This window comes from Eurosta solidaginis, chromosome 1, assembly GCF_040869045.1.
Source record: "Eurosta solidaginis isolate ZX-2024a chromosome 1, ASM4086904v1, whole genome shotgun sequence".
NCBI lineage: Eukaryota > Metazoa > Arthropoda > Insecta > Diptera > Tephritidae > Eurosta > Eurosta solidaginis.
In genome coordinates, this window is record NC_090319.1 from 68214276 (window position 1) to 68239757 (window position 25482).

Genomic DNA, 25482 nt, shown 5'->3' on the forward strand with positions numbered 1-25482 from the left:
AGCTGCGCATATACATAGATCCATTTCGAAGGTTCCTAAGCCTTCATCATCAGTACGCTTTAGGCATGCTGCGCAATAGGAGTTTGCGGTAGGGAATGTATACGGGGAGACCCATCCTCGAAGAGCATCTACATTATGTCGCACAGCCATTCGTCTCTGCGAGCCTGGCAATCCCACACAGTTACATCTAAGCTAGTGAATGACTGCATTGAAATCCTTAATGAGCTGGGAGCCAAAAACAAGTTTTTGTTAGGATGGGTTCCCGGACACCAGGGACATGAAGGTAATGAAAATGCAGGTTAGCTCGCAAAGCACGATGCTACAGCAGCATTCTATGGTCTACAGCCCTTTTGCGAACTCACAAAAGCACACACCAAGGAAACCATAAGTAACTTGGAAGCAAACCAATTCAGAAATCACTGGATTGACTGCCCAGGGAAAAGACAGGCCAAACTGTTTATACTTCTGGCAACGGAAGTATCAGCCAAACTCATTAATCTAAGCAGGGAGGACCTACGAACTCTCACTAGGTACTATACGTAAGTTAAATCTATCCGATACTCAAATTGGTTGTTGTTGTTGTTGTAGCGATAAGTTTGCTCCCCGAAGGCTTTGGGGAGTGTTATCGATGTGATGGTCCTTTGCCGGATACAGATCCGGTACGCTCCGGTACTACAGCACCATTAAGGTGCTGGCCCGACCATCTCGGGAACGATTTATGTGGCCACATTAAACCTTCAGGCCATCCCCTCCCTCCCAAACCCCAAGTTCCATAAGGAGCTTAGGGTCGCCAGAGCCTCGTCTGTTAGTGAAACAGGATTCGCCGCGGATAGGTGAGGTTGACAATTGGGTTTGGAGAAGCTATATGTTGCGCTGGCAACCTGCAGGGTTGCGCTACACAGCCCCTTGAATCTGGTATTTTAGTCGCCTCTTACGACAGGCATACCTACCGCGGGTATATTCTGACCCCCCCTAACCCGCGGGGGGGTTTTGGTCGTTTCTGTGATCTGGAGGATGAAACGCCGGTTCACATTTTCTACGAATGCGTCGCTCTGGAAAGCAGAGACTCCCCTATTTAGTTGGTGTGGCTCTTAATCCTATGTGATATAGAGTAAAAAGCCTGAAGAGGTACTTAGATATATCAGAAGCATCCACATACAAAATTAGGCCGAAAGGTCATGTATAATAGATCTACACAAAGGTCGTAATGCTTCCAGGCCTATTAATAATAATAACCATTAAGATACACAGCAGTGTTTTTTTTGACTGATAAATTGCTATGTATATAAAAAAAATTAAGAAAAAAACACAAGAATTATAATTAAAACTATTGTTCTGGCCTTGAGCTCGAATTCCAACCTGGAATCCTGGTTCGGCATTCACCGGGCGTTTTCAGCATTCCTTTATTTCAGCCACGGATTCATAGTACCTAAGTAACAATGTAATAAAGGCATTTGCTTTTACAGTCTCCCAAACAACTTTCTGTGATCCAATATACAACAACTTTCTGTGAGTTGAGCTCCGACCCGATATATTCAGGTACTATGCCAAATTAAAAGTTCTTATTAACTGTCCGTCGTAACTCGATGTTATTGATTAAAAATTCACATAATACCACACAAATTAATAATTACATATAAATTGAGAATATATTTGAAGAGCAAGTACAATTTATTGTTACGCAAGCATAACATAAACATAAACTTATATACGTAAAACTTAACTATAAATCATCAACTTAAGACCAGACTATTTACAAATACAAACTAATACATAATAACTTCACAAGACTTAATTCTTAATATGTGGTTTTCATCGGAATGTTTAGGAAAAAAGTAAAGGACGAAGTAAGCTTTAGAGCGATATCTAAACTTTTGGCGTATTTACAAAAAATAAGTAAGTTGTCAATTTGAGCCTTCATTCAAACTAAATAAAGCCTCAATCCGAATAAAACCAGTCTACGGGCACATGTTTCAGTAGCTGATTTGCCAATTTTCCAAACTCTTGAGCCAAACGCTTTTGCAGTTGCGTTTGCATAGCCTCCAAAACTATGCGGGAGTTCTCGCGTAGGAACAAGTTTGTGGCCTCAACTAAAGGAAAAAGAGATATATGGAGAGTGTTTTATAAAAATGTTAATATAAAGTTAGTATACTCACGTAAAATTCGATTATTATTGAAGGCGCCAGATATATTCATGGTCACATCTTTTACATTCAATACCAGACTGAGAGAGTCGACATGGAGATACGAGCGTCCTGCCTTTTCGCTAGAAGACACTTTACCAGTGAGATCAGCGGTAACGCCATCTAGGAAACAAACAATGAATTAAAAATTTGAATCATACGTTTTTTTTTTGTTATATTCTTTCATTGTCATACTCACCGAAAGTGGCATGAAAATCTCCACCACCCGAAGCTGGTATTATCAGCAATACACCGGAACTTGTATATTTCGCTTCGATCTTCAATTTAGGCATTGTAATGTGCGCTTTAAATGGTTCATTACCTTCACTCAATTTCATGGATTTCACCTGAAAATTACTAGCGCCCAGCACTTCAAGATTTTTCAATGTAATTTTATAGCCTTGTGGACCATCGGTTAGTTGCAGTGATAGCGCATCCATTCGGAATGGTTCAACGGACGGCAACTGCAATGAAACAAATGGCAGTGGATGATTGCAGGCTTTTATGAAAATTTTAAAATTTTAAAGCCTTAAATCAAAACAATCTTAGTATAATCTTAACAAATAACTTGATATATGGGTAGGGACACGATATGGAATACAAATCTACACATATTGGGTACCCGAGGAACGCCAAGCTCATTAACCGTTGAAGAAACCTGGTCGCGGTAGGTCTTTCCTTAATATTAACCACCCAGGTATATCGGTGCTTTCTAGAAATTGTGCAAAGTACCTGCGAGATCTCGCGAGAGTAGTGAGAAAAGGAACTTATATGGGGCAGTGGACTAGTTAAATAGCTTACGCGTTGAAGCTGGTTATTAGCTGCGAGTTTAAGTTGCTAGATCACTGCATCGTCTTCCAAGCGGACGTTGTCATAATTAAGAATGCGGTGGAGGGGATGCCGTTCAGTTCTACTACGGTTAGAGAATTCAACATCTACTCTAATAGTCAAGTGGCTATTAAATGCGTTTGTTCAACTGTATTACCAACGAGTGAAATTATTGGGTTCACCAAGGCTTTTCTATCAATGGTTATAAGAATTTTAAAGGATCAATCTCAAATGGGAGCACATGTAGTACGTCTCAGCGTACTGGAAACCCCCTGTTCTCTGGCACTTTATGCTTCACTGTCCAGCTGTTACCAGAACTATGTGAAAGTATTTCGGCATCAGCTCGCAAGGATCTCCGAAAGACATATCCAAGTTTTTGGATCTTGAGTATAGAATTCATACTATTTCTGCGACAACTTGTTATCTATAGCTAGGATCGTGTTGTCTTAGCTAACGGTAGTTTTTGGGAATGATAAACAAAATTCTGGCATATCCAAATAAGATATCGCTTAAAGACAGGGCTGTATTCAGCCTAACTGCCTTACAGACCTAACTAAAGAAGGTTGATCTCCACTGTCATATTTTTCGTGTATGGTATAGGAGGACTCATTTGCGTCTTTCATATAAACTTTTCAGCAGATCGCTGCACACTTCCCATCCTTCGTTGGAAAGGTTCCCACCATTGCATAATGCAGCAGAATAAGATAGATTTCATGATTGCTCTGTACCACATGTATACTATATGTAGACATTTACGTATATCTGGTTTAGTTACGCGAGGTGTTTAATATCCAATGATAGTTTAAGTCTCACCCCGTTGGCTGACTCAGTCCAATGGGAAAATAACCATTTTAGATGCTTTTATTGTTGCTTTAAAGATAAAGACAGTCCAAGAAGGTTTTTGGGAGTATTATCAATGTTAATAGTCCTTAGCTGGATATAGATCCGGAACGCCACCCCTAAGAAGTACCATCAAGTCCGACTGTCTCGGGAACAATTTAATATGACTAGTGTTTGATTTGACCAGAGTTTTGGCAAATGTACCATTTCTAAATAAAGAAATAATATTGATACAAATACAAGTAACCCCTTAGAGAATATTTAGGAAAACCCTATTTTGTGCAGAACGTTGACGAATGCTAATTTTCTCTATTGTGTTGTTTCCGAACCGGCCCAAAATTCTACATACTAATTCGAGTACGATCTCATGCCCTTTTTCTGCAGTTTCGAACCAGTGGGAAAGTGAGTGGGAATGGTTTTAAGGTGTAATGAAAGAAGGCATACTCATAGTCGAAACTCCTTAAAGCTATTAAAAGAAAATTTGTTTGTAGACTATATATTTATCAAATACATGTTAAATATTAAAATCCATTTTTGAACTACAGAAAATCTTGTCTCAATCGAACTAGTACTTATTTGGTGCTAAAATCTAGTTCTGAACCAGAAGTTTTGATCTCTAGTTACTGACTTCCCTTCAGGGACGCTACGCAACAGAAAAGTACTCATAACTGGTTCACTTGCGGTTACACCTTTACTAGTTTGAGTACTAGATTCAGGAGAAGTAAGGCCAACTAATTGTTCAATCGGAAAATGATACCTATTTGTATGAGTTAATCGGCGATTGCCCGTATTGCTTTAAATGTATAAAAACATTTATTTGAAGCAATTTTTAATTTTATAATTTATTCAAGGTTCGATTCGAGCTCAAGGGCAGAACAATAATTTTTTTCTAATGATAATTATTGTTATTTTTTAATTTTTCCAAATTTGAAAAATTGTATTTTGTTTTTGGAATAGTAAGTAGAAAATTTGTCAGACAACCTGCCATAGCTGCGCAGATAGATCCATTTCGAAGGGTGCTAAGCCTTCATCATCAGTACGGTTTAGGCACGCTGCGCTAACCATTTAGCTATACAGCGGTGGTTTGTTTCACTGACAAATCGCTACTTCTATTCCTTCTTACTAACTATATTTATTCAGTGTTGCGCCATCTGTTGCAAATACTGATAATGCTGGATTTGTTTATTGTCAATTACTTTGTTTTGACATTCCCAAGTGCTCATGGTTTATTAACAATTGTTTTTGTTTTTATCGGCCTATTGATAAATGATTCAAGGATTCGAGCTCAATTATTAATTATTGTTCTGGCATTGAGCTCGTATCGAACCTTGAATCATTTATCAATAGGCCGATAAAAACAAAAACAATTTTATAATTTATTTAATAATTCGGGAAAAATTTAAACAACGTGACATCTGGACGGACAAGGCGACAGCTGTTTCGAGTATACCTTGTAAATCTCTTCAAAGCCTTTTCTCCCGGGAGGGAGAACATAATTACATACGAAGTATGAAGTGTGTAGAAGAATAATATATGCAAAAGAAGGCAATTGGGAAAAACTTTACAACAACTAAGGCATGACGTGGCTGAATGCGTTTGTAACACTTCAACCATCGTAGGAGTGCGGGTTCAAATCCCACTCCCGGGAGAAAAGGCTTTGAAGAGATTTACAAGGTATACTCGAAACAGCTGTCGCCTTGTCCGTCCAGATCTCACGTTGTTTAAATTTTTCCCAAATAATTAAATAAATTATGAAAAATGGTACCGCAATAAATACTAGTGCAAAGTTATGCATCAAGCAGTAACCGTCACCTCATAGAACGACTCCATTTAAAATTGGACCCCAGGCCACAAAAATTTAAACTATGGCTGTGTTGTTAAAAGTAAAATTATCGTAGTGGTAGTGTTTTAGTCATTGATTAACGAGCAACGTGGCTAGACGTATGCACGCATATTTGTTAAACTCACAAAATAACTCTTAAACATGAAATATATATTTTTTTTTTTGCTCGAGTTTAACAAAAATTTTAAACAAAATATATTGCTAACATTAAACAGTTAAGAAATTCTACGCATAGGGTTTATTTGCAAAATATGTTTTTGGAAATGTGCAAATAAACAATAACCTTTTTTGATGTTTCAACTCTGCTTGTGCTCTGAATTTCACACTAGATAGAATGGATGATAGATTTGCGAGGTACCTTTAATAGTCTACAAAGAACTGGGTGTAGCTCCGGTAGTTCATGTCATAACCTTAAATAATACCTAAATAATGTAATTAAAAACTTTGAACTCCATGAACCTGCCCTTTGTTTAAATTGCGACTGCGAAGTACCTCAATTAATTGACTAATAACGATATGCTAATATATTAATTTAAGTTTTAGAGATTGCATTTTGCAATTACAATTATACTTAAGCATTTCTTACTTTATTATTATCTTTTTGTAATTATTTAAGTGGAAAGTGAAATAAAAGCGTTAACGGTTTTTACTCAGTTATACATATGTATATATACTGGCTCCATCATGCCGGTGAGTCAAATGAGTTTAAACACGTAAGTTACATATGTTTTACGATAGCAAATGCATTACGCCTAATGGCTCCCAACCATTTCACTGTTGTAATATCTTACATCAACAATAAAATTTTCCATACGCATCTTTTGTGCTTGGATATTTATGTAATTCCAATTGCGAAGTTTTTTTTGATGTTTTTGTTGTACATTGCAAATTTAAACTTTTTTTTTCAATACTTGCAGCATATAAATAAAATAAATAAATAAAAAATGTGTAGATATGTAAGTATATTAAAATATATTGCATTTGTTATACCTTTATATTAAGTCGCTTTCGTGTTTGTCCCCTCATTTCCATACGAATTTTTGACCCACGGAAAAGTCTTTTTCGGTAACTTCCCGTTTAGCTAGACCCTTGATACTTAGAACATAGTTCGGATCTGGGAGACATTACAATGCAAGTGAATAAAAATCCACTAGGTCCCGCACGGATCGAGATATACAGAAAATTAATTTTAAAATGGAAATTTTGCGATCGACTTTTAACTAACTTCTCGGTGATCCAGAGACTTGAAACTTAGCACATGGTTTGTGAGTCGATGGCACTACAATTCGTGGAAAACAAAATGCCGCCAGGTGGCAGACGAATCGAGATAAACGAAAATCCCTTAAAATCCCTAAAAAAACGCAGGGAATCTTGCGATCGATTTTTAAGTAACTTCCCGGTGAGCTAGAAATCTGAAACTTGGGCCGTGGATCAGAACCCGGTGACAATACAATATTTGATCAAAAAAAGCTCGCTAGGTGGCGCATGGATCGAGATATTAAGAAAATTAATTTTCATTTGGGAATCTTTCAATCCATTTTTAACTAAATTCACGGTGACCTAGAGTTTTGAAACTTGGCACACAGTTCGAGGCTTGGTGACGATACAATTTATAAAAACCAAAGTTCTGCTAGGTGGCGTGCTAATTGAGATAACTACAAATCCCTGAAAAACGAGGGGAATATTGCGATCGATTTTTGAGTAACTTGCTGGTGAGCTAGAGACTTGAAACTTGGGCCGTGGGTCAGACCCGGTGACAATGCAACATTTGTTAAAAAAAAAAAAAATCGCTAGGGGCGCACGCGGATCGAGGTGGTAATAAAACAAATTTTAATTTGGGAATCTTTCAATCCATATTTAACTAACTTCCCGGTTACCTAGAGACTTGAAACTTGACACTTAGTTAGAGGCCTGGTGACAATACAACTTATAGGAAACAAAGTTCCGCTAAGTGACGCGCTAGTCAATATAACTGCAAATCCTTTAAAAACGGGGGGAATCTTGCGATCGATTTTTACGTAACTTCCCGGTGAGCTAGAGACCTGAAACTTGGGCCGTGAGTCAGAACCCGGTGGCAATGTAATATTTGATCAAAAAAATTCGCTAGGTGGCGCATGGATCGAGATATTAAGAGAATTAATTTTGATTTGGGAATCTTTCAATCCATAGAGACTTGAAACTTAGCACTTAGTTAGAGGCCTGGTGACAATACATCTTATAGAAAACAAAGTTCCGCTAGGTGACGCGGTAGTCAAGATAACATCAAATCCTTGAAAAACGAGGGGACTCTTGCAATCGATTTTTAAGTAACTTCCCTGTGAGCTAGAGACTTGAAACTGGGGCCGTCAGAACACAAAATTCCAAATGCCTCTTCGTATGCAGCACTAAAAAAGTGAAAATAAGAAGATAAAAAAATTTTAAGGACTACCTTTATATAAATGGGCCAAAAATTAGAAGGCAATTTTTCCTTTAATACAGACATAATCTTGTTGAATTTTGACTAAAAAACTTTAACAATAGCTCTTGTAAAAGAATTTTGGGATTTAAAATTATAAAGGTACATTCAATTTTTTTGCGTTTACGCGTAATATTTAAGTATGTAATAAAAAGAAAATATATGTAAGGCGCGATAACCTCAGAAGAGATTTTAGGCCAAGCTTCTCTTCCCATTTGCGTCGTGCTCCTTTTAATTATACTCTGTGAGCTCTGCTCGCGCCTAATTTTGTTCGCATAACGGTACCCCGTAACGTCATAAACTAATCGAGATATATATAGACTTCTATATATCAAAATGATCTGGGCGAAAAAAGAAATCCATTTAGCCATGCCCGTCCGTCCGTCTGTCTGCCCTTGAACACGATAACTTGAGTAGATTTTGAGCTTTCTTAATGAAATTTGGTATGTAGGTTCCTGGGCAGTCATCTCAGATCGCTATTTAAAATGAACGAAATCGGACCATAACCACGCCCACTTTTTCGATATCGAAAATTGCGAAAAACCGAAAAAGTGCGATAATTCATTACCAAAGACGGATAAAGCGATGAAACTTGGAAGGTGGGTTGACCTTATGACGCAGAAAAGAAAATTTTTAAAATTTTGAACAATGGGCGTGGCACCGCCCACTTTTAAAAGAAGGTTATTTAAAAGGTTTGCAAGCTGTAATTCGGCAGTCGTTGAAAATATTATAATGAAATTTGGCAGGACCGTTACTCCTATTACTGTATCTGTTCTAAATAACAATTAACAAAATCGGATGACGAACACGCCCATTTAAAAAAAAAAAAACCTTTTTAAAAGTCAAATTTTACCAAAAAATTGAATATCTTTACAGTATATAAGTAAATTATGTCAACATTCAACTCCAGTAATGATATGGTGCAAAAAAATACAAAAATAAAAGAAAATTTCAAAATGGGCGTGGCTCCGCCCTTTTTCATTTAATTTCTCTAGAATACTTTTAATGCTATAAGTCGAACAAAAATTTACCAATCCATGTGAAATTTAGTAAGAGCATTGCTTCTATGATGATAACTGTTTTCTGTGAAAATGGGCGAAATCGGTTGAAGCCACGCCCAGTTTTTATACACAGTCGACCGTCTGTCCTTCCGCTCGGTCGCTAATACGATAACTTGAACAAAAATCGATATATCTTAACTAAACTTAGTTCACATACTTATCTGAACTCACTTTATCTTGGTATTAAAAACGGGCGAAATCCGACTATGACCAAGCCCACTTTTCGATATCGAAAATTTCGAAAAATGAAAAAAAAAAAATCCTTAATTCTATACCAAATACGAAAATGGGAAAACATGATGATTGGATTGGTTGTTTGACGCAAAGTATACATAACTTTAGAAAAAACTTTGTAAAATGGCTGTGACACCTACCATATTAAGTAAAAGAAAATGAAATAGTTCTGTAGGGCGATATTAAAAGCCCTTGGAGTCGTGGCCGGAATACTGTTCGTAGTATTACACATATAAATAAATTAGCGGTACCCGACGGATGATGTTCTGGGTCACCCTGGTCCACATTTTGATCGATATCTCGAAAACGCCTTCGCATATACCACTAAGGGAAACTCCCTTTTAAAACCCTCATAAATACCTTAAATTTGATACCCATATCGTACAAACACATTCTAGAGCCACCCCTGGTTCACCTTTATGGCGATATCTTGAAAAGGCGTCCACCTATAGAACTAGGGCCCACTCCCTTTTAAAATACTCATTAGCACCTTTCGGTTGATACCCATATCGTACAAACATATTCTAGAATCACCCCTGGTCCACCTTTATGGCGATATCTCGAAAAGGCGTCCACCTATAGAACTATGGCCCACTCAAGGCAGATGAGTTTTCACTTAGAGCTTTTCATGGCACAAATACACTCAGAGTGCTTGCCACACACTGCCGAGCGGAGACCCCGGTTAGAAAGATTTTCTAAAATTTTGATGTTGCTTTGCCCGGGGCGTGAACCCAGGATCTTCGTTGTGGTAGGCGGAGCACGCTACCATCACACCACGCAGCCACGGCGCCTAAGTCTGTAATAGCGTTGAGTAATATAAAGCTGCATTTTGGAGATTGGAAACAGCTTGAGCTAACATTTAGATAGGTCAAAATTTACATATAAACATTTACATACCTCAATTTCGGGAATGCCGCGTGATAAATACGGTCTCAAATGTTCCAACGATCCTTTAAAACACTCCAACAATTGCGGATCACCTCGCCGGCATTGTTTTATGTATTCGGCTGTAAGAATACAATAATGAACACTCATTTAGAAAGGTAATACTTTTTTAAAATTAGATTAATAAAATAGATTTATGACATAGATGGAAACCTACAATTCATACATATGTATGCCATGTAAATTTTTGATAGGAAGATATTATGGCGAAACTGTACAAGGTGGCAGTACGGGACAGCTGTTTGTGTACTTTTTTTATTTGATTTGATAAATCAACTTCCGGCGCAGTAGGATTTTGATATTAGTCCATCGAATTTACAAAAACAAAGTACATGGAACTTTTATTTATGTTTGTAGGTATGTCACCATGCTGCCACCTTGTATAGTTCCGCGATGGAAAATATTTTAAGGTAGAAGCAGTTTTTAAATTCATGTATGACAAATGGTTTCTGTTGATTTTTAAGTTAAGCTTTTTATGGCCAAATGTGAATAAATTAAAAAAAATTCTCAAAATAGAATATTTAGATATGTTTTTGCCATTGTGAATTCATACAAATGAAAAATCTTTCCTTTCTTCCTTTTTTTTCTTTCCTCCATTGCCATACCTACCTGTCAAATAATTGCTGACAGAGAGAACGGCTGTCGCGAATGGCCAGAGAATGGAAGAGGGGTTTGTTTTTTGTTCGCGGTTAAGAAACTGAAGTGCCATGAATTGCCCATTTGTGTTTCAAACTAATATTACATATTAATATTCGTTTTTAAAATCGAGTTAATTTAGAAAATATGAACAGCCAGTTAAGCGAATATTTTAAAATATGTCAAAAATGCAATATAGCAGTCCCCTACAAAAATGTTTGAAAAACACTATTGGGCAAATGATTTAAGTAATCGAGCAGCGATTAAACAGGTGATCCAGGCGGTTTACTATTGTGAACTTTTTTTTTAACATTCGCCACTTGTATGAATTCACAATGGTTTTTGCTATGTGGAAAATATGAAAATGTAAAAGTTTTTTTGTGGCTGAAAAACTTCACATGAGTTGAAACTGTGAATGTGGCCCCACATAAAAGATTTTTCAATACGAAAACTTAAAACTTCAAATAAAACTATAGTAGAGACAGCGGAGGTTAAAATATTATATTTAATAAATCTTCACAGTGAAAGGTCTAAGTGCAGATTTGCTATTCAGTTACAAAGCTACAAAGCTAAAAAGCAAGTGGCTTAAGTCCTAGGAAGCTTCTAGTGTTTGCCAAGAGGACGGAGTTATTTTATAACATATTTCCTGGTTTTTGATAGGGTTTTTCAGTTTGGTCGTTAAAACAAACTTCTGTTAACACTACGAACTCATTCAGTCTATGTGAGGTCCTCATGGACCGGCCAGTTCAACCTAACCTACCATTCACCAAAATGTGTTTTGTTATGGCTAAAAACTTACTTTAAGATCTCAAAAATAAATCACGTAACATTCAAAAGTTCCGATTTTTATTGAAAAAAAAAAACTAATTTAACTTCCTTCAGCTCTAGATTTGCAGTATTGGCTAACCAAAACTTCAATACAAACTAGTATTAGTAATTATAGATCTGCAAACTTTTTAAATTCCTTTTCTAACAAAAAACACATGATAAATCTTTGTATAGTGTAAATATTTACATTTCAACAAGCATTCAAAGATTAAGTTCGTTGTACTTTAATGTAAATTTATCACAAAACTGTGTATATATTTATATATGCATAACACTTGAGACATTGAATTACGTTTGTTTGATTCATTATGCTAATTATGATCTGTAGACAAAACGCATGCGCAGCAGCAGTAGCCAAATGAAATTTCGCATTGAAAGTAGTGCTTGATTCGAAAAATTATAAATCTAATCAACCGTTTTGTTTTTATTGATAATTAAATAAGCTATTGAATGTCATTATATTTATAAGAATTTTCGTTTTTGGTGCCATCGAAAAAATGTAGATTTTGGTACAAATACATATGATTAAGTTTCTAGCTTTGCCTTCCTCGTTTAATTATTTATTTATATCATTTATATAGTTACGATACGATGCTGTCACACCGTTAAATGACCTTACACTTGAAATTTACTTGTGTTATGATAATTAATTATCTTGAAAACAAGTTTATTTTCTCAATAAAATTTATATTCTTAGACGAATGTATGTATATGAGTTATATTTTGGCTTTGTATACTTGCACGTGGTCCATAATAAAAAGCAGTTATTTCGGCTAACTAAGCTAGGGTCCATTATCAACTTTTCGTTTCCTTGACCCAGTATAGATGTACTCTGTTCTCTGACCGAATGGGCTTTATGAGATTATTATTGCCGCTCCATTGTCAATATATGTATGTATATTGTGTACACTCACATAAGTACAAATATAGTTAAGGGCTAAACAATTTAAAGATACTTTTAGCTATAATCATCCAAATATAATAGAACAACGGAGATCAGAGGCCACAGGTCAGATATAAGAGCCACTTTTAAATTCTTGACGTGAAAAGAGAATTGCATAAAATTAAAGCGGCTTCTACAAACACACTGGCATACGTTGACATTTTTGTTTTTGTTATATAAGTTTATATCAGGGTCGGCAAAAATTTGAATGTAAGTGTATTAGTGAGGGCGATAGCGTGAGCATCCCAACAGGAAATTAAAGTTAAATGGTAACGTGCATTTATTAAAAACTCTTCTTGGAAAACTTGGTTTTTGATTCAGAAATAATTTGAAATATACCCAAGTCCATTAATTCATCAAGTTGTGGTCGCTATAAAGAATAACCGATATTTTTACATGTAAATGCATATGAAACTTGGCTTGCCAAAACGGCTTAACACATCTTATAGTACAAAAACAGTGGCGTTCACTCATTTAAAACATCATATTTCCGAAACTAAAACGGGTGTCGCAACGAGAGAAGTGCAGAATGTTTAAAAAAATATGGGAACGGCTTACAAAAAAAAAAAAGATAAAAAGCAGGCATGCTTAACCAACGAACCGATATCATTTCGTTACGATAATTAACGTTAATAAACGAAACAAAGCCATTTCGTTTCGTTTATTAACGTTAAGAACGTCAAATTAACGAAATGATTTTGTTTCGTTTTCTGGCATATCAAATCGAAATCAAATCGTTTATGTTGATTATTAATTTTAAGCTTTGCTGGCAAAGCTGATTGATGGCGGAGTCATTAAAGGTGAAAGCCTTAGCCAAGCTGATTGGAACTTTTCTCATGAAGTTTGACAATACGAACATTTCTCAGAGTATTTTTGACATTACCACCAACGAATTACACAAACAAATTACATGGAGTTTGTGTGTATGTCCGCTACTGTTACCGCCTTACGGCTTCACCATGGCTATAGCATTGCCAGCACAATTCAAACATAAAGTATCACGTTTTTAACGTTAACGAAAGCTTTTCGTTTCGGTTAAAAACGAGCGACAATTTACCTTAATAATTTGTTTATCGATAAAATTTCGAAGTATTTCAACGGAAACGGTGGAAATTTTTTTGATAAACTATTAGGTTAACGTTAAGGTGCATCCCTGGTAAAAAGCCATCTTGAACATGTAAAGACCATCTTCACAGTTGCGCTTTCCATATTTCTCACAGGGAATCTTAACACCGCCGTACGCAGTGTTTATTCGTTGCTGTCTTGCTAACGACTGAACGATGGAGAGTAACAAGCCAACCTAAAACTGGAGGCATTGGTGCTTTATCGGTAACCGTATCGGTAACCTTATAACAGCTGATTTGACCAACCATATGAGAATCAATGCAATCGATTATTGGTGCCGCTAAGGTCGTAACCGTATCGTAGCCAACCAATTGGGGTTTGGTTTACCGTCGTAACGATAAACAGCTGATTACGTTAGGGATACGGATACAGCGATACGACATACGGCACCAATGACTCCGGCTTAATATAAATGAACGCAACTCATTTTCTGTCAAAAATGCCTTATGCACATACAACTTGTATGAGAGCAACCCAAATTGAATTTGCTGCGTGAAAACCTAACTCGATTTCTAAAGCCCACCTTACTGATACTTAGCATAGACTTGACTTGACTTGGCGTAAACTTGGCAACTTAGCCACGATTATACTCCACTTGGCGCATAAAATCTGGCATCATAATCAGCGTTGAAATTTATTTTTAAATAAATGTCAATTTGTATGAAAAAATGTCAAAATGAAATGGTATCAAACAAATGGCATCTCAAAATGTAAAAGTCACTTAGAACTTACATAGAAAATCAAAATTCAACAGACTTCTAAGTCAAGTTAAGTTTTGAGTAATCAGTAACATGCAATGTTCATTTAACAGAACTGTAAGTGACAGTTCGCAAGCCAAGTCAAGTCTATGCTAAGTAACAGTAATGGAGCCTTAATTTTTGTTTTGCGTGAGATTTAGATTTGACGTTTGCACTCATGCTTTACATTGTTGCAACGCATGCTTTGAGGCCGCGGTACAATGACATTTTTCATATAGATGCGTTTAACACAAGCTTATGCATTCCAATAACATCGCCACAATCAACCAAGATGTTTCGTTTGTAAATATGAAGGAATTTCAGACTTGGCAATAGAAGTTTATTACCCTTTGCCCACTCTCATACAAAATTTCGCGAAGCACTGTTGTAAACATTCTCCCTATACAACAAAAATACTTGCTAACATATCTTGTGTCGATTTCGATTGTTATATTACAGTTTTTAATTGTGAAAAATGTTAGAAAAATTACCAACCAGTAGGAAAAATAATTTCACTTGCAAAGTGTGCCAACACCCTTAGCCAAAGCAAATGTCAAATTCTTCTTCTTATGATTTGCTTGGAACAAAATTGGAAAGTTGGCTACTTTTCAATATCAGGTGGCGCCAGTGTCGCTCATTCTACCATTCTCCATAAAAATACGTGCAATCTACTCATAATGCATAAGCTTGTGTTAAACTCATCTATATGAAAAAGTGCTTATGTGACGGACCAATTACATTGTCGCAACGAATGCTTATTTGGGTTAGGACAAAAAACGCCGGTTGTTTGCGTGCGCTAAAAAACGCAGTGCGGTTTTATTAGGTTGGCATGTAAAGGGCCCATTACTGATACTTAGCATATACTTTACTTGACTTGAGAACTGTCAGTTACAGTTCTGTTAAATGAACATTGCATGTTACTGATTACTCAAAACTTAGCAACACTTAACTTGACTTAAGGGCCCATTACTGATACTTAGCATAGACTTGACTTGACTTGGCGTAAACCTGGCAACTTAGCCACGATTATACTCCACTTAGCGCATACAATCTGGCAGGGATGCACCTTAACGTTAAGCTAATCGTTTATCAAAAAATTTCCACCGTTTCCGTTGAAACACTTCGAAATTTTATCGATAAAGAAATTATCAAGATAAATTGTATCTCGTTTTTAACCGAAACGAAAAGCTTTCGTTAACGTTAAAAACGTTAACGAAAACGTGATACTTTATGTTTGAATTGTGCTGGCAATGCTATAGCCATGGTGAAGCCGTAAGGTGGCAACAACGAGCGCACATACACACACAAACTCTATGTAATTTGTTTGTGTAATTCGTTGGTGGTAATGTCAAAAATACTCTGAGGAATGTTCGTACTGTCAAAATTCATGAGAAAAGTTGCAATCAGCTTGGATAATGCTTTCACCTTTAATGACTCCGCCATCAATCAGCTTTGCCAGCATAGTTTGAAATTAATAATCAACATAAACGATTTGATTTCGTTTTGATATGGCAGAAAACGAAACGAAATCATTTCGTTAATTTGACGATCTTAACGTTAATAAACGAAACGAAATGACTTCGTTTCGTTTATTAACGTTGATTATCTAAACGAAATGATATCGTTTCGTTGGTTAAGCATGCCCGCAATCTGGCATCATAATCAACACATGTCAATTTGTATGACAAAATGTCAAAATGAAATAGAAACAAACAAATGGCATCTCAAAATGTAAACGTCACTTAGAACTTACATAGAAAATCAAAATTCAACAGAATTCAAGTAAAGTTAAGTGCTGCTATGTGTTGAGTAATCAGTAACATGCAATGTTCATTTAACAGAACTGTAAGTGACAGTTCTCAAGTCTAGTCAAGTCTATGCTAAGTATCAGTAATGGGCCCTTTAGAAGTCTGTTGAATTTTGATTTTCTTTGTAAGTTCTAAGTGACGTTTACATTTTGAGATGCCATTTGTTTGTTTTCATTTCATTTTGACATTTTGTCATACAAATTGACATTTATTGATTATGATGCCAGATTGCATGCGCTAAGTGGAGTATAATCGTGGCTAAGTCGCCCAGTTTACGCCAAGTCAAGGCATTTCTATGCTAAGTATCAGTAATGGGCCCTTAAGAGTATGTGTGAAGAATTCTGGCTCAATTAAGCTATGACACGCCGACCACTGGTTTACATATATGCACAATAGATCTACACAAAGGTCGCAGTGGTTCCAGGCCTAATAATATATAAGTTTATTCAACAAAACACCAAAAAGCTTAACTTATGTACATACATACATATGTATTCTGATATGTGCGGCCTAACAATGGTTATTAGTAATTAATTACGCTTAATTAATGGAAGTACATGCTTGAGAACTACTTGTTAATGGAATTTTACGTTTTTTACCGGAGAAAATTTATTTGGTTAGGGTGAACTGGCAGGTCAATAAAGACCTCACATAGAATGAATGTGTGCATAGTCGTACCAAAATTTGTTTGACGACCAAACGGAAAACCCCAAATCAGGAACCAGGTCTTATCCATGTTATAGAATAATTCCGTCCGGCAAATACTAGAAGCTTTCTAGGACCCAGCTTAATTGCTGCCTCGAGATCTGGTAACTCTACCGCCCCTAGTAGCTGCCGCCTTGACCTGCGTGCAGGGCATGAAACACAGAACGTGCTCAACCGTTTATTCCTGCAGCTGGCACTTCCTACATCTGCTGTTACTAACGAGACCTAATTTATAAGCATGTGATGCCAGAAGGCAGTGCCATCTTGCTCCTTAAGTCTTCTCTCTTCGAAAACATGAGCTCTTTTGTGAGTCTAATATCGTAGGCGTGGCACATGATCTTAGAAATTCTGAAGCCCTGCGCTTCTGTCCATGCCTTTCCTGCTTGATGGATCATATGCATCTACGGTCTCCTTTTCTCCGAAATGGATCGGAAATTGTCAATTCAGTGAGTACAGAATCCTCCTTTGCCAAATCATCAGCCTTTTCGTTACCTTTTAGCACTTTATGACCAATTTAGAAGGGAATTTACGTCGCAATTTGGAAAAGAAGCTCGCCCAAGTCCCCTCGGAGGTAACACGTGCCAAATATTTCATTTTTCACGTTATAGAAGAACAGCAAGTTCAAGTTTGCTTCAGCAGTATTGCTATGAGCTGGTGTAAAAGCTTAGATATATTAAATAGGTTTCCCGGACATCTTCCATGTCATAAAGGGACACTTTGCTAAGTTAAGAAAACAACATCTGAAAACAACTGATGCCATAGTGTTAGCTCATTTTAGCTTTTCCGAGTAAATTGGTGTCACTTTCTTCCCTCCTATTGGCCAATCAACCAGTTAATTTTTTCCACCATTTATTTCCGACATGCTATTAATAATTCCATCCTCTTTCTGTTTTACAGATTTCGAGGTACTTGATTCCTCGACACTGCAAGTTTCCCTTGCCCTATATCTTGCAGTTTTACCGATGTTTGTCTTATAGTCACGGCCAGCTTGTCTCACGGCCTTGAAGTTTGGATATTTCATTTCCTTTTTTCCATCTAGAAAGATGGCTTGTCGCCTTTATCCGCTCGCTGTTAAAGCTCTTAATGCTGTCCCCATCTCAGGCCCTCGTTTTTCTCTTTGTTGCGGTTTCCTTGCTTTTTGGATGCGAGTTATTGCTTTTAATGCCATTTTCTCGCACTTGTCACCCATATCTCGGTCAACATCTGTTCAGTTATTCATTTGTACGGCGAGCTCAGCTGTCTAATATCGAGAATGGAGAAAACGAGCCGTTTTAAGTAGCGCCCTTTATCTTTGATAAGCCCAACGTTACTTCTTCGGCCGATCTGGTTTCGGGCCGAATATACCGCCTAGCAAAAAATCATCTAATAGGTACGACCCGCATAATACTGTTACGAATATTAGTGACACTAAGTGATACTCACATCACTAGTCTGATGCTAAGTAAATGAAGCCACAACAACAATAAAGCAGCGAATCAATCATTATGTCTACACATATGTCAGTACACCCAGCGGAGAAGAGCCGCGCAAACACATGAATATATCTTATCTGAGATGCTCCCAAAAGTAGGCAATTATCTGTGGAAGTAACACTCACATATACACGCGCATATGAGAAGCTATACACGTACATCTGTAGTTATAATTTTATTAGCTACTGCTAAGTAAATTCTGGAAACGCCTAGAAGTATGGAACAAGGAAATCGAAGAGTATAAAAAGCAGCAACAGTAGAGGCACGAGAATCAGTTTGGTTTAGGCAAGCTATCAGTTGCGAAGTATAAGTGTTATTGTGAAGTACTTTAATAAAGGCCATTTTGCTTTATTGAATAGTGGAGTTATTTATTCAACAGTTTAGTGATTCGAACGTTAGTAGAAGGTTGCAAATAAGAGGAATTGCAGTAAATTCGTTACAATACCATAATGTGGAATTGACAGTTCTTGGTCACTGACTGCTCAGCCACTTAGTCCATCTTTATGGATATCGGCTTAGCGCGCACTGCATTGGCAAGAAGGCTGAGGGTTCAATGTGGTCATATTAAATCGTTCCCGAGACGGTCGGACTAGTACCTTAATGGTGCTTGTTACCGGAATATACCCGATCTATATCCGGCTAAGGATCAACATCGATAACACTCCCCAAAACCTTCGGGGAGTGTTTTTATCGCTACAACAACAAGAACAACAACAACAAGTTATCTGAGCAGTTACTTTAAGTCCATCTAGATCGGAAACTTTGCCATAAAGATGATATTGGACATCTATATAATGTAACCTACATTTATAGCTTTGTTTTTGACAAGCTGGTTTAAATTAGCTATTGTAAAAATTTCAAAAACAAAATTCATCAATATGCGTCTTAAACCGTTCATATAAAGGAAGTACTTCGAAATATTGTTTCTTATTTTGATTTTGCATGTTTGTGTCTCGGTGCTCCGAACTATGTGTGAAGCTTCAAGTTTGTAGCCTAATGGTTTCTTAATTTCACTCTCTTTGGCCTCTGAATACGTTTAAAACTTCATATTTTTAACTTTCTAGAAAGTTACTCAAAAATCGATCGAAAGATCCCAAATCTAGTATGAGCTTTGTTATTTTCTCGATCATCTGAACTTTCTATGAGGTTTGAAATTGGTCGCAAGATTTCCTCTTAAGGTACGGTGTTTCTGAACGTTTCGCCTCGGGCGCAAACTATTATAAATATTTCGTCAGCGAAACGTCTTGTCAAATGATAGTTTACATACATGATTCAATTACTAGAGGTTTGTTCTTCAATGATGACAGACCTTTGACACTCCCAAATTGAAAAATCTGGACGGGTTGCTTTTACGAAGTAAGGAAAACGGGAATAATTCAATACTCTTCAGTGAAATTGTAGTAGACAAGTATCTTTGGTAGTCTATTAGTAGTGATAATACATTTTCAAATGCCAAACGTTTTTTGGGGAAATAATTCATTTTCTACTAAATATTTCGTTAATTGATAAAGTTATGTTGGTTTGGTCATTCTTTCAGAAATTGTTTAAAGAATGCCGTACGTTAGAATTTTATGCAAAAATGCACTGTCTCAAATTTTTTCCAAAACTCCCTACATGAGCATAAGTTGAATCCATTTTGTCATAAGAGGGAGTTAATGAAAAGCATTCTGAGATGAAGCGTTTTTCAATCTAACTCTAATATAGGGCGGTTTTGTGACAAATCTTGAATTGGGAAATTTTTGAAAAATATTTTGAGACAGCATGATTTTGAACAAGCAGCCGACATGGGGTGATAGGCTACTCAGCAGGCGCAATGAACTGACAAAAAGAAAAATAAAAGCAAATGGCTTATTGTCTTAGAACTTTATATTCCTACCTGACTTTGACAGAAGAGTTAAGCTTTTGTGCGGTCGTGCTACACAGGGAGTATTCACCTTTTTGTTCTGAAATTTCGGAAAGCTCTTTTCCGTTAAGTATTCATGGAAGCGTTCCGGATAAACCGTTAATTTAGAATATTCGGAATACGTTCATTTGATACTACCTCACGAGGTCCGAATATACATAATATTCCAATTATATACCGATTATCCAAATTCTTAAATGGAGGCGAATGTTCCGAACATACGGAATTAATAGAACAGAAGGTCGACTTTTAATACGCGCCCACAAATATCGAAAGAAGTGTCAAAAGACGCGTATTATATCGATAACAATAATTCGAAGGCGGAAATAAAAATTTTAGCTCGTTCAAAAGATATTGACGAAAACCCGAAAAATGACCCAGGGTTGCGTTGGCGGCCTTCGGCCGAGCTTATGAAAAAATACCCTGGCAGGTCCACCAATGAGGTGGGATCAATACTAAATGCATGCAAAATCTCTTTGTACACAACATTTTTTTCAGTGAACAAAAACATTACAACAACCACATGAAAGTTGCCAACTTCAAATGCAAATATCTCCGGACAGAGATACAATTTCTCTTTTCCCAATGAGTAAATTTCGTTATGGCATCTCCATTATTTACTAATGACATTTTTATGTGAGTCGATTTAATAGTCGAGGTTTTGACTTTGAACGATGAATTTTTAATTGGTTTAGGTTTCGTATGTTCATAGGTTTACGAAATTGCGCGATTCCTTGGTGTCCGTACTTTTCATAAAACCTATGTTCAGCCACACTAATAGATAATGGCATAGTTAATATGTAAATTCATCATAAAATTAAAGTAAATGTTCTAAGGAATTATGCAGTTAAGTACTTATCGGGTATTTGTAAACTGATTGCTTCCTATTTCTACTACTAATATTTTTTGAAAATTCGCAAAGAAACAACACAGTTAACGGATGTCAATTCGATTTGGGAGCAAAATGGCTGCAATTGTCAAAAAGTGTGTCTGTCTAGCAAACCTCTTGTAATTGAATCATGCTGCAAAACATTGTAAATTTTACCAAGTAGCGCAACTAACAGCTGATCGGGTGAAAATTCGCACATTCACACGCACAGTTCTCGACTCAGTTTCAAAACAAAACTTTAGATTATTTAATTCAAATTTTAAAGTGAGATAATCCTTACAAATTTATGTATACAGAATATATATAGGGTTTTTGTTGTTTTTAAAACAATAGTTTTATTTATATTAAAGCCTTTATCATTTTTTTTTTTAACTTTGAAAAATCTCCGAACACCATTCCTTCATTATATGACATTCGACTGCCTAGTCCACTGCCTTCCACTCTATTCGCAACATAACCTTTACTTAAGCTGCCAAACTATATAGTAAACAATGCTGCAAAAATTGTTAGGTTTGTTCTTCAATGACGGCAGAGCTTTGAAACTCCCAAATTGAAAAATCTTGACGAGTTGCTTTTACTAAGTAAGGAAACCGGGTTATAATTAAATCCCCTTTAACGAAAATTGTAGTAGAAAAGTACCTTTAGTAGTTACTACTAATTAGTATATTAGTAGTGATAATAAATTTGTAAATGCCAATAGGTTTTGGAGGAAAAAATTAATTTTCTACTAAATATTTCGTGAATTGAAGAAAAGCTATGTCGGTTTAGAATTTTATTCAAAAATACAATATATCAAAATTTGTTTCGAAAACTCCCTATATGAGCATTAGTTCAATGCATTTTTACATAAGAGGGAGTTAATGAAAAGCATTCTGAGGCGTTCTCCAATCTAATTCTAATAAAGGGCGTTTTTGTGACAAATCAAGAAATAGGAAGTTTTTGAAAAATATTTTGAGATAGGACGATATTGAAAAGGCATCCGACATGGTCTAACAAAAAAAAATAAAAGAATATGGCTTATTGTCTTAGAACTTCATATTCCGGTCTTGACTATGACAGAAAAATTCAGATTTTATGCGGTCCTGCAACACAAGGAGTATTCACCTTTTTATTCTGAAATTTCGGAAAGCTCCTTTACGTCAAGTATTCATGGAAGTGTTCCGGATAAACCGTTAATTTAGAATACTCGGAACACGTTCGTTTGATACTACCTCACAAGGTCCGAATATACATAATATTCAAAATATAAACCGATTCCCCAAATTCTTAAATGGAGACGAATGTTTCGAACATACGAAATGAATAAGTTAACGTGTTCAATGAGTACATTTCGTTATGGCATCTTCATTATTTACTAATGCCATTTTTACGTGAATCGATTTACTAGTCGAGTTTTTGACGTTGAACGATGCATATTGAGGTGTTTTAGGTTTCGTTTGTTCACAGGTTTATGGAAGTGCGCGATTCTTTGGTGTCCGTACTTTTCATAAAACCCATGTTCAGCCACACTAATAGATCATGGCATAGTTAATAAATTCATCATACAATCATACAATTAAAATAAATGTTCTTAGGAATTATGCAATTTAGTACTTATCGGGTATTTGTAAAATGATTGCTTCCTATTTCTACTACTAAAATTTTTCGAAAAATCGCAAAGAAACAACACAGTTAACGGATGTCAATTCGATTTGGGAGCAAAATGGCTGCAATTGTCAAAAAATTTGTCTGTCGAGCAAACCTCTTGTGATTGAATCATGGTTTACATAGACCTCTGAACTATGTTTAAAATTTAAGCTATCTAACTCACTGGAAAGTTGCATGAAAAAATATCTCAAAAATCCCAATCTTTTTAATTTGGTGGCATTGCCCCGGCTCAGTTTCGTAGAAGTTGATCGCAAGATTTCGTTGTCTTGTACGCAATTTCTTAAAATCTAAACCCAGACGCCTTCTATCGGAATTTTTCCGCTCATTTATTGCATTGTCAGCGGGATCTCAACTACGTTTGAGGTATTAAATAAATATAAAATAAATATAAGGCGCGATAACCTCCGAAGAGATCTAAGGCCGAGCTTCTCTTCCAATTTGCGTCGTGATCCTCTTGATTTTCCCTACAAATTTGCCGGACGGGACCTACATGTTTTATGTCGACTCCGAACGGCATCTGCAAGGCAGATGAGTTTTCACTGAGAGCTTTTCATGGCAGAAATACACCCGTAGCGCTTGCCAAACACTGCCGAGGGCGACCCCGTTTAGAAAAATTTTCTTCTAATTGAAAAACCTTATTTCAAAAATTTTGATGTTGCTTTGCCCGGGGTGTGAACCCAGGGCATACGGTGTGGTAGGCCGAGCACGCTACCATCACACCACGGTGGCCGCCAGAGAGGGTATTAAATGGTCAACCTAATATAAATGCACGCAAGTCATTTTCTGTCAAAAATGTCTCATACACATACAACTTGTATGAGAGCAACCGAAATTGAGTTTGCTGCGTGACATTTAGATTTGACTTATTATATATTACGCACGCATGCTTATTTCGGTTAGGGCAAAAAACGCCGGTTGTTTGCGTGCGCTAAAAAAACGCAGTGCGGTTTTATTAGGTTAGCTTGTAAGGTTGTAGCTCAATATGTAGTCACTAAAAAGTTTACGGTAATGCGATCTGAACAATTTTCCTAAATATCTTGGCTCTCGCCCTAGCTAGCGAAAATTTTTTCTCATTGTATCGCATTGTTACGGTGACCTGAGCTATGTGTAGGGTTTCAAGTTTCTACCAAGTTGCTATAATTGGATTTTCTAAATATCTCAAAAGATCATGGTCCCTGCTTAATCTAAAAGAACTTTTTATTCTGTATAAAATAATAAAATAAGCACTTCAGCTATGTTCAAAAGCTTCAGGTTCCTAGCTTATGGGGAGCCACCTGAAGACCGAACCCAAGATTCCAATTTTCGTATGAATTTTTTATCTCGACTCTTGCGTCACCTTTTTTTTCAACTATTGCATTGTCATAGTTTTCTGAACTTTGTGTAAGGTTTCAATGAGAAATTACTTAAGTTTCGATCGAAATATTACACAGGCTTTAACGGGGTTTTCTAAATATCTCGATTCCTACCTCATCACTTTTTATCCTAAATATTATGTATAACCTAATAGGTCACTTAGCTAAACTCACAGTTTGGAGCTCATAGATCATCGCGAAGTTGCTTAATGTGATGGACACATACGATTTTTGATGCAACATCGTGCGCTGAGAGATAAGTAGGATGCTGTATCAAAAACCTTATGGGTCGGGCCTATAAAACTTAAAAGTAAAATTTCAAAATTTGGCAGTTTTTTTAATTTCGCGGTCTCTGCACAACCTAGCGAAAGTTCATATTAAAATTTGATTGCAAAATTTCCAAAATTTATACTGAAAAGGAAGTAAAAATTACAACAAAAACCGGCCAGTAGTTCAACCCAATGAACGGAATTGCAACCTCGATTTTCCAGCTTTAGTAAAGCCGCTTTATTAAAAAGAAAAAACCATTTGTATCACAAAATCGTGTTTATTTAATTAAAAAAAATCACTTAACCAACAAAACAAAATGCAACTTACGTATTTCACTCCTTTGCGCCAATATTATTTGGAAAGCCGCAAAATAAATTACAAATTTCCACATCTTCAACTTTTTTTTAATTTCTTAGAAAAAAAAAATATCACAGCAAAAACTAATACTCCTCAAATCAAACGAGTTCAATTAAATTATTATTTTTTTTTTTGTTTTCTCGCTCGTTCAACACCACTACATACACACAATAAATTGCAAAATTTCGATTTCCGGTCAACTTTATTCAATACTATATTTGATTTAAGAACTTTTATTTTTATTTTTTTATTTTTAGTAATTAGCAACTATAAAAGTTGTATAGCAGTTACAAACATATAATGTTTAAATACTTTTATTTTGTTTTGATTGAAACAAATTTGTACCGTCTATGCACAACGAGATGCGATTTCCATCTGATGGTTGGTTTGCACAAAACGCGAGATTTAAAACTTCGCAACG

The 25482-nt window shown here is 36.2% G+C and overlaps 1 protein-coding gene across 1 annotated transcript; it reads right to left on the reverse strand.

The window, feature by feature from the left end:
• Positions 1-1623: 1623 nt before the first annotated feature.
• Jhbp1 (Juvenile hormone binding protein 1) lies at positions 1624-25458 on the reverse strand. The gene is made up of 5 exons (XM_067771207.1): positions 25032-25458; positions 10342-10451; positions 2383-2647; positions 2157-2306; positions 1624-2090 (listed from the first exon to the last, which is right to left on the reverse strand). Exons 1-5 carry the CDS (start codon positions 25093-25095, stop codon positions 1939-1941), a joined length of 741 nt encoding a protein of 246 aa, XP_067627308.1. The 5' UTR covers positions 25096-25458; the 3' UTR covers positions 1624-1938.
• Positions 25459-25482: the final 24 nt, after the last annotated feature.